The sequence below is a fragment of the Aquarana catesbeiana genome, linkage group LG03, assembly GCF_042186555.1.
Source record: "Aquarana catesbeiana isolate 2022-GZ linkage group LG03, ASM4218655v1, whole genome shotgun sequence".
NCBI classification, from domain to species: domain Eukaryota; kingdom Metazoa; phylum Chordata; class Amphibia; order Anura; family Ranidae; genus Aquarana; species Aquarana catesbeiana.
In genome coordinates, this window is record NC_133326.1 from 14,007,797 (window position 1) to 14,024,825 (window position 17,029).

The following is a 17,029-nucleotide window of genomic DNA, read 5'->3' on the forward strand; positions in this document are numbered from 1 at the left end:
TGAAGGCGATAGGGGGCATTTTTGCATTGAAGGCGATAGGGGGCATTTTTGCATTGAAGGCGATAGGGGGCATTTTTGCATTGAAGGCGATAGGGGGCATTTTTGCATTGAAGGCGATAGGGGGCATTTTTGCATTGAAGGCGATAGGGGGCATTTTTGCACTGAAGGCAATAGGGGGCATTTTTGCACTGAAGGCGATAGGGGGCATTTTTGCACTGAAGGCGATAGGGGGCATTTGTGCACTGAAGGCGATAGGGGGCATTTTTGCATTGAAGGCAATAGGGGGCATTTTTGCACTGAAGGCGATAGGGGGCCATTTTTGCATTGAAGGCAATAGGGGGCATTTGTGCACTGAAGGCAATAGGGGGCATTTTTGCATTGAAGGCAATAGGGGGCCAATGGGACACTATTTTGCATTGAAGTCAAGGAGAATTTCTACGGGCAAAATGCTGATAACCCTATTTTTGGCCAATATATCTGTGCATCCCTAATGTTAGCAGGACACAAGCAAACCAAACTCAAACTAAAAGACCAAATGATGCTTTGGGGTTGATTAACTAAAGCTGAGACTGAAAACTAAAACAGAGTGCAAAATCTGGTGCAACTCTGCATAGAAACCATTTTTTTTTTTTTTTTTTGCCAAATATATGTAATAGGGTACCGGTATCCCGGGAACACCTAGGACGTAGAGGACATAGAGGAGAATCCCGACGCCCATTGACCATTTAATTTAACCTCTTCACGGCGGCGCCTCCCGGCCCTTTAAGAGCTTTAGGATGCCGGGAGGCGGAGCTTACGATCACGTGACTGCAGTGATTGGCTGTCACATGATCCAAAAACTCCAGATTGCAAGCAACGATCGGGTGTTTTCAGTTAGGTGCCAGTGACGGCTCTCGGCACAGCTGTATTGACCGCATTTCACGCAAATATGCGGCCTCACGGCGCCAAGGAGTTACTAAGATGGTCAAAACAAGCAGATTTTATTATCTTCCTTCAGCTCTGTTGGGACTCCACAGGAATGAATAGGGATCGTTATTTCACTTGAATACAACACTCAGTCTATATCAATCATCATGGAAGAGGAATAAACAGAAGACTTATTCTGCAAACTCTTTATTAAAAGAATAATAAAATACAAATAAATGGCACTCACAATCTTATGCATTTTATAGGTTTTTAAAGAGAAGTATGACCAAAGCTATTTTGGCTATACTTCTCCTGGTGGTCACAGCAGTACACTCACGTTCGTTCTCTATTGACCCAGAGTCAGCTGATAGTGGGTTGTTGACCACTATTAGCTGACGGGGCAGAGACACGGCAGGCTCTGGAAAGATCCTGACAATATTGTCAGGATCCACCCCACCGCCCCGATAGCTGGCTCTGCCTTTCAGTGAGCAGCTAAGAGCCAGTCGCACCCACCCCCTCCCCAGCCTGGCGCTCCAGTAAGTGCTGCAGGAGCAGAGCAGAGAACAAAGACTGACAGTCACCGATCTCCACTCCAAACAGACTGAGAACTGAGTGATCAGGGGTCATGTGATCGATCAGTTCTTGGACAAATACAGGCCATACACAGAGCGAATTTCTTTCCTGCAACCACGGGTTAGAGTTGCATGGGAATCCCTCCCGCCGCGAGACAGTTACTATTGCTAGCGGCTATACCAGCCACTAGCAAAAATCACACGTAAAAATCCGTCAGGTTGGCTGTACCCAAGTTGATCGATTGATCAACTTGGTACATTCAGCCTGCCCATACATGGTTCAACGGGAACCAGCTGAGATTCGGACCATCTATGGTTGACTTTGGAGGCGGCATGAGACAGCTGCATCTCAAGACCGATACTACTGTATTAGAGCTGCACGATTAATAAATCAAGAATTGTTATCGCGATTTTTTTCCCCGTTGCGATCTTGACAAAATGTTTCACGATTCTTAATATACAAAGAATTCTCTCTGCTCTTCTGAAGCCACAGCCATCAAAAGAAAGGGAAGAAAAAAAAACTGGGCAGTCTGCCAAGAATCACAACATTCTTTAGCAGTGGATCTTAAGTATAAACATTGTAACAATTTGTCAAAGGAATAGACTTCCTGTGTATAAATGAGGAAAGTTTAACCACTTAAACACTAAACCTTTTTCTGACATCTGTTGGTTTCAAGTTAAAATCATTTTTTTTTTAGAAAATTACTTAGAACCCCCAAACATTATATATTTTTTTAGTAGAGACCCTAGAGAATAAAATGGTGGTTGTTTTTTTTTTTTTTAATGTCACACTGTATTTGCGCAGCGGTCTTTGAAACGCAATTTTTTTTGAAAAAATTACTTTAATGAATTAAGAAAAAAAAAAAAAAAAAACTAACCAGTAAAGTTAGCCCAATTTTTTTTTTTTTGTATAATGTGAAAGATTTTACGTCGCGAGAATCGTGATCTTTTTATTCTAAGCAAAAAAATGGTGATTCTCATTTTGGACAGAATCGTGCAGCTCTATACAGTATGGAGGTAAGCATTAAGGTGTTTATTTTTTTTTTTATATCTCATACTTCTCCTTTAAATAAAGAGACTTGGCACATCCAACTATCCATGTCTGAATATTGGTTTGCATTGCTACAGAAGTGCTGGAGAAACAAAGAGGATGAACAGCCATTTTTTTTCCCAGTGACACAATAATATTGCTGGGAGAGTGACAGAATTAGAGGACTTGGAGGACATCAGCATTAAAGAGGAGTTCCAGCCTTGGGGGAAAAAAAATGAAAAGGCAGCAGCTACAAATACTGTAGCTGCTGACTTAATAGAAGGACACTTACCTGTCCAGGGAGTCCAGCGATGTCGGCACCCCGAGCCAATTCGTCCATCGGCTCCGGGTGCCGGAATCATTACTAAGGGAAGCAGGAAGTAAAGCCTTGCAGCTTCACAGCCCGTTTCCTACTGCGCATGCGCGAGTCGCTCTGCGCTTTCTGACTGGTCCCACTGTCTTCTAGGACCGGTGTTGTTTTGAAAGGTGTCCGTTACACCCACCCACCCCCCACCAAAAAAAAGTGCCAAATATGGCACTGGAGGGGGGGAGGAAGCAAACAAGCGGAGCTTCCCCTTTTGGGTGGAGCTTCACTTTACAAGGTAAAATAATACACTGTATGTTTCTTTTTCCAGGTTTAATATAAAGTAATACATTGGATTACGAGCATAATTCGTTCCAGAAACATGCTTGTAATCTAAAGCACTGGTATATCAAAGCGAGTTTCCCCATAGTTAATAATGGAAACTCAGATGATTTGTTCCACAACCACTGCTGGTGTATGTTGTACTGGATGTGGCCAGAGGTGCGGGGGCGCTGGTGTATGTTGTACTGTATGTGGCAAGAGGTGCGGGGGGCTGGTGTATGCAGTACTGTATGTTGCCAGAGGTGCGGGGCCGCTGGTGTATGCAGTACTGCATGTGGCAAGAGGTGCGGGGGCGCTGGTGTATGCAGTACTACATGTGGCCAGAGGTGCGGGGCGCTGGTGTATGCAGTACTGCATGTAGCAAGAGGTGTGGGGGCGCTGGTGTATGCATAACTGTATGTGGCCAGAGGTGCGGGGGCGCTGGTGTATGCAGTACTGTATGTGGCCAGAGGTGCGGGGGCGCTGGTGTATGCAGTACTGTATGTGGCCAGAGGTGTGGGGGAGCTGGTGTATGTAGTACTGTATGTGGCCAGAGGTGCGGGGGCGCTGTGCTGGTGTATGCAGTATGTATGTGGCCAGAGGTGCGGGGGCGCCGGTGTATGCAGTACTGTATGTGGCCAGAGGTGCAAGGGGGCTGGTGTATGCAGTACTGTATTTGGCCAGAGGTGCGGGGGCACTGGTGAATGCAGTACTGTATGTGGCCAGAGGTGCGGGGGCGCTGGTGAATGCAGTACTGTATGTGGCCAGAGGTGCGGGGGCGCTGGTGAATGCAGTACTGTATGTGGCCAGAGGTGCGGGGGCGCTGGTGAATGCAGTACTGTATGTGGCCAGACATGTGGGGGCGCCGGTGTATGCAGTACTGTATGTGGCCAGAGGTGCGGGGGGCTGGTGTATGCTGTACTGTAGGTGGCCAGAGGTGCGGGGTGCTGGTGTATGCAGTACTGTATGTGGCCAGACGTGTGGGGGCGCTGGTGTATGCAGTACTGTATGTGGCTAGAGGTGTGGGGGCGCTGGTGTCTCCCGGGCTTCCTGGAGAACTCGGAGACGCTCAGAGACACTCGGGAACTGTTAAAACTTCCGGGTGCTCCGACGTACATTATGCCTCACCCAGCTGAGAGTGTCTCCACGAAGCGCTGGGAGCCACCAGCACCCCCGAACCTCTGGCCACATGCAGTACTGCATACACCAGTGGTTTTACTACATGGATTGTACCGCTCGCATATCAAGTCAAAATTTTGCTCGTCTTTCAAAATGCTAGTATACCATGTTACTCGCAAACCGAGGTATTACTGTATAGTGAATGATTTATGCTGAATGATATACCATACCAATGTGGCCGCAGAGGTCAAAGGTGGGATCTGCAAGATCGTGTCCACTCCGTTCCAAACGAAATCCACTGTGACGTTAGTTTGTGATTCTATAATAGAGCTTTCCACTGTGCTAAATAAGTCATATTGAGCAAATCCTCTTGTCTGCATCTAGGAAGGAAAAAGAAAGCATGGGAAAGATTATTAGAGGATGCAATCCGTGTACAAATGTTAAATATTTACTGCAGACACTAAAATATTTTATATATATACACACACACACACGTCTTTCATATTTCTTTTTTTTTTTTTTTTTTTTTATATAAGCAGTCCATCATAAGAAAGTTCCAGGGGTTTGGATAAACTATTATACTGACAAATGCTTTCACAGATTTAAGGATAGGTTCACCTTTAGGAGCATGTTACACCCACCACCAGCACTCCCCTGCCTGTGACAGCGGATGAAGGGGGGGCTTCTCCCCACACTCACTGTCACCATTTGAAAGCAGCGAGGCTGTGCGTGGCTCCGCCTATATATATTATTATTATAATATATATATATATATATATATATATATATATATATATATATATATACACATACACATATACACACACATACACACACACACCTATATACATATATACACACGCAAGGGTTGTTCAAAAGTTTCTGCACTTTTATATATTTGTTGGAATAAAAAAAAATATACATAGTGCGGAAACATTTTGAACAGCTCTTGTGTATATGTGAAATTAAATAATGATATCCTCCACAGCCAGAATAATTTGCAATTCATTCGATCTATGACACTGGTAAAAATACAAAAGAGGCCGCTTGGTAAACGATGAAAATCAGGAACTCACAGCGGATGAGTGATGTCTCTCTTTGTGTGATCTCTTCAGGGCTTCTAAGCTTGGGAATGAGGTTTTGTCTGTGGTCGGGCCTGTGAATAAACAACAAGATTAGTACAAGGAGTACAACAAAACCTCTCTAATTAATATTTATGACAAATTAATAAGTGAATTGCATTATATCCGTTCATGAATATAAAGTGGCAAATCTGTGGCAAATATATAAACCCTGCTGTGATATTACAGTTACTGTAGTCTGAAAATGACTTTATATGGTGACTATTGTACCCTCCTGACCAGGGGGCACACTGGACCTTGTTCTATAGATATCAGATGGTCAATATTAAAAAAATATGCCAGCTGTAAAGGACAGACTGATAATGTAGGTAATAAAGACACCTTTGAAGATTAGCTAGTAAAAATATACAAAACGTTATTAGTTACAAAAAAAAATAATTAAATACCTATAGTCACACCTTACAGTAGCGGGGTAACAATATTTTTCGCCCAAATATTCATTCCGGATAATAGCGTCCCATTGGTTAATGACTTGCATCGTTAAGAGTCTCCAGGAGCTAGGAACAGAACACTGAAGACACAATTTTAACCGCTTAACAGTTGCACTGTGGCTGGTTGGCCCGGCTGCGCGAATCACCGTAATTGTACGTCGGCCACCCGCAATTGCTCCATAGAGCCAGAACGGGGATCTGTCAATGTAAACAAACAGATTGGCCAATCCCCAGACGACGTCCTATCGTGACGAAATGCGTAGGGAGGAGCCTACGACATCATCACGTTCGTTCTTGGATGGGCTTTACACGAACCTAGGAAGTGGAGGCTACAGACGGAGACGCCGAAGTTTTTATGCTGCAATATTCCGCTGTTTTTATACTGCGATCTTGTAAGTGCAATTCTTTTATTCAATAAACCAACTGCTTGGACGTATTACACTATGGATTGTTTTTGTTTTATACCCTTGGGAATCATCTGCTGCTAACGGTTGCTGTACGCTAAGGTTGTGGGGAGACCGATTTCCCTGTGCTGAGTGAGACTGCCGTAATAGCAGTCATCACGGTCCGGTAAGCACATTTGATTTTGCACCCTGGGTGTGACAAGACATAGAAGATTATCTTCATCTGCATCTTCACCTGCTTCTTTTTGGCACTTTTTTCAAGCCACTTTTCTTAGCATAAATAATTTTTTCTCTTGTGGATTTCATTCTTGTGGGTCCTCTTCTTACACATTTTTTTATATATTTATCATTTACTTGTTGCAATACTTGTAATTTATCATTTATTTGGATATAGTGTTCATTCATATATTCTATTGATATACACCTAAATTTCACTCATTGGTTCACTTCACCATTTTGTGTATATAATTTAGTTATTTATGTGGATGAGACTGCGCCTTAGTTATCTCCTTTATTTCCTTTCACCAAAAATATTTTTTCAGCGCTGCATCTTTTTGTATTTTTTATTATTGTGAGGTTCGAGACTAAACCTTTTGGTGCTGGCTGCTTTGGTTTCACGTGTATTATTATCCTTCAATATATTTTTTGCATCCTTTAAGTGCAGCTTTTTTCTTGCTTTTCCATTAAACAAACAGATCCCCGTTCTGTCAGGGAAGTAGAGAGAGATCTGCTGACCCTAGTGATCAGGAACAGCAATCTCTCTCCTCCTACAGTCACTGCACTCCCCTCCCCATAGTTAGAAACACCTCCCTAGGGAACACGTAGCCCCTTGATCGCCCCCTAGTGTTAACCTCTTCTCCGCCAGTGACATTTATACAGTAATCAGTGGCTATTTTTAGCTCTGATCGCTGTATAAATGTCAATGGTCCCAAAAAAGTGTCAAAAGTGTCCGATCTGTCTGCCGCAATGTCGCAGTCCCGTTAAAAATTGATGATCTCCGCCATTTCTAGTGAAAAAATAAATAAATAAAAATGGCAAAAATATATCCCCTATTTTGTAGATGCTATAACTTTTGCGTAAACCAATCAATATACACTTATTGCAATTTTTTACCAAAAATATGTAGAGGAATACATATTGGCCTAAACTGATGAAGACATTTTTTATTTTTTATTTTGGATTTGGATTGCTCTTTTGCAGTAGGACGTCAGTTTCCACTTTGTCACGGTTTGCGGAGGGGCGGAAGATGTATGTGATGGTATCACCAAGCTCGGCACGCCCCCCCAGTTCGTGTGCGTGTGTGGTGGCCCCTCTATCTGTCGGCCGTTGGCGCGGGGCGGGGTTTTGGTGGAGGGGCGGCGTTCTCTCTGTGATGTAGCTTTTCCTCCATAGCGTCCTGCTCTGCGTCATTACAGCGTGACGCCCTGGGGAGGGCTATAAAGAGACTCATGCAGCCTCAGTCACGCTGCTGGAGTCCCTGGGAGTCTTATACAACACAAAACTGCTGACATGTAGATTCATTTAGCTCAGTGATCGCTTTCTCGATGCAATGTACTTACAGGGCATCATTTAAATACAAATGGTGTGGTATACTTATTGCTTTGTTCCCCTATTTGTTCTTTATTCTTACCTGCAGACTTACGCTCTTCATTTATGCCTCGTTCACGGATCAAATAGCATATGAAGGCAAGTTCTTTTATATAAAGCAGTAACTTTTAAACTTACCGTATATATTCGAGTATAAGCTGACCTGAATATAAGCCGAGGCACCTAATTTTACCACACAAAACTGGGAAAACTTATTGACTCGAGTATAAGCCTAGGGTGAGAAATGTGCAGCTACTGTAAGTGGAAAAGAGGGTCAGCAATGCCCATTTGTAGCCTCACTGTGCCCATTTGTAGCCTCACTGTGCCCATTTGCAGTCATAGGTTCCCCCGAACTTCAAACTTGGTAGTTAAGGGTTTCTAGATGCCCCCTAGCTGCAGCCAAAATTTGGGGTCTCTGGACCCAAAGGGTCCCAAAATGACATTGCTGCAGATGGACACAGTTGACCGACTTTGGGGCCCCGTATCTCGAGGCCACTTGGTGCTAGGAACCCCAGCTTTGGCTATGTTGTAGTGATAGTTCCACTGGGTTTGCACTGGGGTTCCTAGCACCCAGTGGTCCCGAGATACGGGGCCCCAAAGTCAGTTCGGAAACTGTCATTCTTTGCACCAGAAAAGTGCTTGACTCAAGTACAAGCCGAGGAGGGCACTTTCAGCACAAAAAAAATGTGCTGAAAAACTCAGCTTATACTCGAGTATATACGGTACTAAATGAATACATAGGGGATCTTATTATAACTATATTGCATTGCTTATGCCCCAATGTTATCTCACTTTCAGAGGGCTAATCTTGGCCCTATACAGTCCAGGTTAATCACTTCAGCCCCGGAAGGATTTACCCCCTTCCTGACCAGAGCACTTTTTTGCGATTCGGCACTGCGTCGCTTTAACTGACAGTTGCGCGGTCATGCGACGTTGCACAGATTCTTTTGAGAAATAATCTGATGGAAATCTGGGGGCTTTATTTAAGTCTCCAGTTTGGTGGACGAGTCTCACATACCTGCATAAGTCACTTTATGGAAGGCCATTCCTGTGATCTCATTTCTGCTGGTTTTAATAGGCTCAGCGGAAAGCCAACATGTCCCTTCTGGATCGGTGCCGTCACATCGCACCCACAATTGAGGCAAAACGTCCACTGCTCTCCCATTCCTCAGCTCAGCCATGTTGGGGTTGTGTGTTAAAGTATAGCTGGAAAGTAGCTGCCTACAAAAGGTAACACACACACACACAAACTACATTAGAATTCACTATGAATACTACACTTTTATTTAACTACTTCAACCCTGGGCACTTTTACCCCCTTCCTGCCCCAGGCCAATTTCCAGCTTTCAGCGCTGTCACACTTTGAATGACAATTGCGCGGTCATGCTACCCATATGACAAATTTATCATTTTTTTGAGACAGACAGAGCTTTCTTTTGGCAGTATTTACTCACCACTGGGGTTTTTATTTTTTGCTAAACAAAAAACACCCTTTTCTTAGTTTCTGTTAAAAAAAATTGTGCAAATAAGTAATTTTTTTTTCTTCATTGATGTGTGCGGATGAGGCCGGCTAGGATGGGCGCTGAGGAGGCTGCACTGATAACCTGCACTGATAATCAGGGCACTGATGAGGAGGCACTGATATGTGGCACTGATAGGCAGCACTATTGGGCACTGATGAGGAGGCACTGATAGGCAGCACTATTGGGCACTGATGAGGTGGCACTGATAGACAGCACTATTGGGCACTGATGAGGAGGCACTGATATGTGGCACAGATAGGCAGCACTATCGGGCACAGATAGGCAGCACTATCGGGCACAGATAGGCAGCACTATTGGGCACAGATAAGGAGGCACTGATATGCAGCACTATTGGGCACTGATGAGGTGGCACTGATAGGCAGCACTATTGGGCACTGATGAGGAGGCACTGATATGTGGCACAGATAGGCAGCACTATCGGGCACAGATAGGCAGCACTATCGGGCACAGATAGGCAGCACTATCGGGCACAGATAGGCAGCACTATTGGGCACAGATAAGGAGGCACTGATATGTGGCACTGATAGGCAGCAGTATTGGGCACTGATGAGGAGGCATTGATATGTGGCACTGATAGGCAGCACTATTGGGCACTGATGAGGTGGCACTGATTGGCAGCACTGATGGGGCTGCGCTGATTATCAGTGTAAAGAATGTACTCACTTCGCCCGGTGAGCCTTGCCGGATCTCTGTGTGAGGAAAAGACTGCCAATAACCGACAAGTCTGTTTTCATGTGACCAGCTATGATTGGACACAGCTTATCACATGGTAAGGGGCCACTGTGATTGGCCCATTATGATGATCTGTGAGTGTGTCTACCACACACAGAGTCTCCCTGGGTCATTCACCATATCCTATGGTTTGGTAAGCAATCTGCTTTATGTCGTCTCCCGCCTATTACTTTACTCTAAAGGCCTGCTTATAAAGTAACCTATCCTATCTTTGCTCTTTTCAGGCTTTGTGGGACTGATGGAACAGTCTCCTTTCCTTTCTATATAATTTGAACCCATATGTGGGGCCTGCTTTTCCTAAAGTTCCCTATAAATGCAGGATTACTATTGAGGGATAGCCTTATGACCCCCCCATTCAATCTTTACTGGAGCGTGCATGTCATTACTGGTGCAACTGGATGATCTATGTGTCATTTAAACTGATGGATATTCCCAAGCATATTCTTGTGTAATTCCAAGTAATTTAATTTTTCTAACACTATGTATGTGAAGATATCACTATATATATATATAACAGCTCATGGATATCTACTTGTATACTTCTATATGGTTATTTAGGATAGACTCATGTACATACACATATATATATATATATATATATATATATATATATATATATATATATCTATCTATCTATATGGATCTACACGTCTATCTATGTTCCTATAAATACTATACAGTAAAACCTTAGACTCTTAGACTACGAGCATAATTGATTTCGGAAACATGCTTGTAATCCAAAGCACTTGTATATCAAAGTGAATTTCCCCATAAGAAATAATGGAAACTCAGATGATTCGTTCCACAACCATTTATTCATAAGCCCGTCAGTTTATAGTCCATATAAAAAGATTATAGCAATGTGATAGGTTGTGTAACCATAAAATGTCCATCCACAAATGGAAGCCTCCACAAGGGGATTAGAAGCAAAATCCAGAAGGTACTAGAGTATAAAAGAGAAGAGAGGCGCCTCTTAGGTGTAGCAATATGGTTACATTTAATGAAGGTACAACATTTAGCAACTCACATGGTTGATGATTAAAAGAGGCACATCTCAGTATGCAGGCATCCGGGGTAAAGCCGTCCACATAGACCATCCTCCACACCGCCGGCTCTCACCTCTGTCGGTTTGCAATCATTACCGGGAAGACTACCCTGCAGAAGAGCGATCTGAAAGCGAGGCGTGGAGCACAGTGTGGAAGGGACGACATTGATGGCGGTGAGGAGGACGGTCTATGTGGACAGCTTTACCCCGGATCTCTGCATACTTAGATGTGTCTCTTTTAATCATCAACCATGTGAGTTGCTGAATGTTGTACCTTCATTAAATGTAACCGTATTGCTACACTTAGAGGCGCCTCTCTTCTCTTTTATACTCAATTGTGACGCTACTTGTATATCAAGACATCGATTGTTTATCAGGTCAAAACTTATAAAAAAAAATGTTGCTTGTCATGCAAAACGCTCTCAAACCAAGTTACTCTCAATCCAAGGTTCTACTGTATTTACTTTTTTTAAAGAGGTAGCGATTACACGTTATATTGAGAATTACCTTCAGTCCGTAGTCTCTTCATAGATTTGCTACCCCTGGGAAGTGAACACTTTATACAATTTTAAGACTAACTATGGCCATTCTATTTGACCCTACAGTTTTCCTCTTTCATACCTATTGTGGGACAGACACTGTGTGACCTCTCCTTGTACTCCGGTGCCCGCCTGGGGAGACTCGAACGCATGTATATTCAGACCCAGGCAAGGTGAATATACTATACATGTTAAATAAATGATATATATGTGCTTCTGTTAGTAACAACATGTGTAATGTAATATGATTTATTATCTATGAATTTTCTATTTGTATAGCGAGGCCTGTTTTTCTTCTATTCCCCCTCTCGTGTGTCCTGAAGAAGCGGATCAGCGAAACGCGTTGATGCACAGGGGTTTACTCTCTTAATATCCTGTAACAAATCCAGTGTATCGGCCCTTGTTTTTTCTATTGTGTTTTTGAACACAGGAATGTTATATTATCACAACTGCAAGCGCTGTATTTAGTTTTGATTAAAAAATGTGCACTGTCACTGTACTAAAGACACTGGCTGGGAAGGGGTTACCATCAGGGGTGATCAAAGGGTTAAAGGATCACTAAAGATATATATATTTTTTTTTTAAATAACAAACATGTTATACTTACCTCTACTGTGCAGCTCGTTTTGCACAGAGTGGCCCTGAACCTGCTCTTCTGGGGTCCCTCGGCGGCTCTCTTGGCTCCCCCCCACCCCGCAAGGACTCAACACCTTCATGTGAGCTCCCTCGCATGGTGTTGAGTGCTTGCGGGCGCGCTCCCGTGATACAGCCGGCAGCCATAGCCGCTCACTGTATCACTCGTCCCCGCCCCCTGACACGCCGCGTCATTGGATGTGATTGACAGCAGCGTGAGCCAATGGCCGCACTGCTTTCAATCCATCCACTCTAGCCAATCAACGGCCAGGCTGAGCGGCGAAGAGGATGTCGGGGGGCAAGCGCGGGACTTTCGAGGGGTCAGGTAAGTAAAACGGGGGGGGGGGGGGGGGGGGGGTGGTATTGTCGGAAGTTTTTTCACCTTAATGCATAGAATGCATTAAGGTGAAAAAACTTTTACCTTTACAACCCCTTTAACTGTGTGCCTAGCCTGTGCATACTCACTGTGGGGAAGGTAAAGACTAGGGGAAGGCAAAGACCCATGTCCCTGCTTTGCAGGAACACAGGATCAATACCTTCTCTTTTGATAGAACGCAATCTGCCTTGTTTACATAGGCAGATTGTTGGCATGATCAGTCCTATTTTTAATATCAATGCCAACATTTTACAATGTCTGCCAGGGTATGCAAACTTTTGAGCAAAATTGTATATGAACAACGATTGGGATTTAACCAAAGAGCAACAGAATACACATGATGCACGCCTAGGAAAACGAATTCTACAGGGCAGCCATGTCCCCTAATTCAGATTACCAGGAAAATGAAACCATGAAATGACAGAAATACCTGGCTTTCATGGAGGACAGCGGCAATGGTAGGCAGGACTCCTCCGCAGGGACATTGAATGAATGGCTGTAACTGTCCTGGGATTTGTCCATATTCTCTTCATCTACTTTGAAAGGCTGGAAAAGAACAGGTACAGGAGATCACTTAAAGCATAACCAAAAGTAAAAACACTAAAATGACATATAGAAAAAGAGAAAGGTTTCCCCTAAGCGGACTTTTAACCACTTAAGGACCAGCCTCGTTTTGGAATTTAGGTGTTTACATGTTTAAAACAGGTTTTTTTGCTAGAAAATTACTTAGAACCCCCAAACATTATATATTGTTTTTTTTTCCTAACACCCTAGAGAATAAAATGGCAGTCATTGCAATACTTTTTTTCACTCCGTATTTGCGCAGCGGTCTTACAAGCGCGCTTTTTTTTGGAAAAAATTCACTTTTTGAATAAAAAAAAATAAGACAACAGTAAAGTTAGCCCAATTTTTTTTTTATATTGTGAAAGATAATGTTACACCGAGTAAACTGATACCCAACATGTCACGCTTCAAAATTGCGCCCGCTCGTGGAATGGCGTCAAACTTTTACCCTCAAAAATCTCCATAGGCGACGTTTAAAAAAATTCTACAGGTTGCATGTTTTGCGTTACAGAGGAGGTCTAGTGCTAGAATTATTGCTCTCGCTCCAACGATCGCGGCGATACCTCACACGTGTGGTTTGACCACCATTTTCATATGCAGGCGCTACTCACGTATGCGTTCGCTTCTGCGTGCGAGCTCGTCGGGACGGGGCGTTTAAAAAAAAATTTTTTTTTTTTTTTTAAATTTATTTTACTTTATTTTATTTATTTTTACACCGTTTAAAAAAAATTTGTCACTTTTATTCCTATTACAAGGAATGTAAACATCCCTTGTAATAGAAAAAAAAGCATGACAGGTCCTCTTAAATATGAGATCTGGGGGGTCAAAAAGACATCAGATCTCATATTTACACTGAAATGCAATAGAAAAAAAAAAAAAAGTCATTTAAAAAAATGACATTGAAAAAAAATGTGCCTTTAAGACGTATGGGCAAAAGTGCCATTTTGACATCGCTTCCGCCCAGCAGTGTCATGGAGACGAGTGGGCGCCATCTTCCCCTCACTCGTCTCCATGCACAGCTAGAGGACAGATGCGATTAATGTTAATCGGGAGGGCCCCCCCTCTCCCGCCGCGATCCGGTGCCCTCCGCCCCTTACCGGAACCGTCGGTAGCAGCGGAGGGCACCGGATCGCGGCGGGCCCCTCTCCCGCCACTGATAAAAGTGATCTTGCGGCGAATCCGCCGCAGAGACCACTTTTATCTTGTAGCCGCACGAAAACGGGGATATCAGGGTTATGGCAAAGTCAGCTAGTGTCACCGTGCTGAAGGGTAGATGAGAGAGCCTCCTTACACCCAACGCGTTTCGGGGTACAGTTTAATGATTTTCAATATTTCGTTGTATAACATTAAAATTTTCTCCCCCGGGGACGACATTTACAATATCAAATCTCTTGTGTAGAGATTTTTTTTTTATCTGCTGTGTTTGATGCCCATAGGCCTTGAGATAGCTACCCCATCGGCACAGTTCTTTAGTGTTATCTACTCATCTTTTTAATGTTATACAATGAAATATTGAAAATCACCCTGCTCTTCAACATTATGTAAGTGGATCATTAAAATGTTTGGTATTTTATGTACCATGACTGCAATCTTCTACATGTGAAACTGATTACATTAGGGCTGTGGAAATTAAAGATTAATTCCTCGATTCATTTTTTTGATCGATCAAAATTCTTTTGATCGGTACTCACCTCTCCGCCGCCTTCCGGGTCTTCAGGGTGTTCCATCGGAGATCCGGTGACGTCACCGGACTCCTCCCCCCATTCCCCAATGCCTCCGTCTGCTATCGAAGGGAAGGGGGGAGGAGTCCGGTGACGTCACGGACATCGACTTCACCGGACTCCTCCCCCCTCCCCCAAGTGCCTCCGTCTGCTAACGAAGGGGAGGGGGGAGGAGTCCGGTGACGTCACGGACATCGACGTCACCGGACTCCTCCCCCTTCCCCAAGTGCCTCCGTCTGCTAACAAAGGGGAGGGGGGAGGAGTCCGGTGACGTCACGGACATCGACGTCACCGGACTCCTCCCCCCTTCCCCATGTGCCCCCGTCTGCTAACGAAGGGGAGGGGGGAGGAGTCCGGTGACATCACGGACATCGACGTCACCGGACTCCTCCCCCCCTTCCCCAAGTGCCCCTGTCTGCTAACGAAGGGAAGGGGGGAGGAGTCCGGTGATGTCGAAGTTCTGATTGAATGTAACGCGTACGGGGGAGGAGCTACACATGACGTCACCCGCTGCTGCCCTACGGAACTAACACGATTGTCGGCTTTACATGCTGCGTTTTTATCATCTTTATGTGAGTAGTTTGTGTTTGAACACAAAAATGTAATCTTATACTTAAAGTGGTGTTCTACTGTATAAAACGCTTTTGTTTTTTATGTTGCTAAATGCCAAAGATTATGACTTATAAAAAATTTTCTCCAATTTATTTTTTTTACTTGATTTCATGCACATTTATGAATTTTGTTTTTTTGGGGTGGAACACCACTTTAAGCGGTGAGCACTTAGATCTTTTCTTTCTACCCATGACCCGGCGTCCTTGCTGAGATCTAAGGAGACGTGAGAGAAGTTTATGGTCCGTGTTAACACCCTTTTGATACCCGCTTGCATGACCACCTGTTTGCACAGGGGTCCAGGCCATAAGGTGAGAGTGATTAGTAAGACCGGAGGTGGAGGGATTGTCACGCTACTGTGGAAAAAAAAAAAAAAAAAAGACTGACGTCAGTGCTACAGTTTGAATATAAAACGTATTTGTGTGAACCGTGAAGTTAAGTCATGGATGGTGGAAACTAACTAGTGTCAGGTGATTGTATATAGTGTATACCACATTTACCACTGACTAATGCAGAGTTGCAATGCAAGGAGATCAGCTAAAAGTAGTTGGATCTGTATGTGCGTTATAATTAATCGAAATTAGTCGATTAAAAAAACAAATAACGATTAATCGAACACGAAAATTTTAATCAGTAACAGCCCTAATATATATATATTTTCAATTATGCTATAGATGAATTTTTCCTTTCTATGCACCCCTGAAGGAGGATTAAACTGTACCCCGAAACGCGTTGGGTGTAAGGAGGCTCTGTCATATACCCTTCAGCACGGTGACACTAGCTGACTTTGTCTAGATAAATCAATATTTCATTCCGATATGTCTTTTTAATTAGAGCCCTTGCACACTGGGGCGGGGGGGCGGCGTCGGCGGTAAAACGCCGCTATTAATAGTGGCGTTTTACCGTCGGTATGCGGCCGCTAGCTGGGCGGTTTTACTCCCCGCTAGCGGCCGAGAAAGGGTTAAATACCACCGCAAAGCGCCTCTGCAGAGGCGCATTGCCGGCGGTATAGCCGCGCCATCCCATTGATTTCAATGGGCAGGAGCGGTAAAGGAGCGGTATACACACCGCTCCGAAGATGCTGCTAGCAGGACTTTTATTACCGTCCTGCCAGCGCATCGCTCCAGTGTGCAAGCCCTCGGGGCTTTCACACTGAAATGAAAGTAGCGGCACTTTCGGGGCGGTTTGCAGGCGCTATTATTAGCGCAATAGCACCTGCAAACCGCCCCAGTGTGCAAGGGCTCTTATGTATAAATTATCAATAAAAACTTTTTCTACTACTATACCTGCATATGTTTACATGTGACACTATTAGTTGCCTTAAAAGTCCGCTTAGGGGAAACCTTTCTCTTTTTCTTGAATACTGGATGTGGCACAATACAAGAATAGACTTTGCCATTCGCTCTCCTTTCTCCTAAAATGACATACCGTGTTTCCCCGAAAATAAGAT

The 17,029-nt window shown here is 44.0% G+C and overlaps 1 protein-coding gene across 1 annotated transcript in view; it reads right to left on the reverse strand.

The window, feature by feature from the left end:
• The window catches only part of ZWILCH (zwilch kinetochore protein), a 109,433-nt gene that overhangs the window by 63,252 nt on the left and 29,152 nt on the right, over positions 1 to 17,029 (reverse strand). Inside the window, exons 4-7 of the mRNA XM_073618294.1 lie at positions 13,116 to 13,231; positions 8,835 to 9,037; positions 5,329 to 5,408; positions 4,483 to 4,632 (exon numbers count right to left, since the gene is read on the reverse strand). Of these exons, the coding sequence (XP_073474395.1) occupies positions 4,483 to 4,632; positions 5,329 to 5,408; positions 8,835 to 9,037; positions 13,116 to 13,231 (549 nt within the window). The remainder of the gene's footprint in view (positions 1 to 4,482; positions 4,633 to 5,328; positions 5,409 to 8,834; positions 9,038 to 13,115; positions 13,232 to 17,029) is intronic.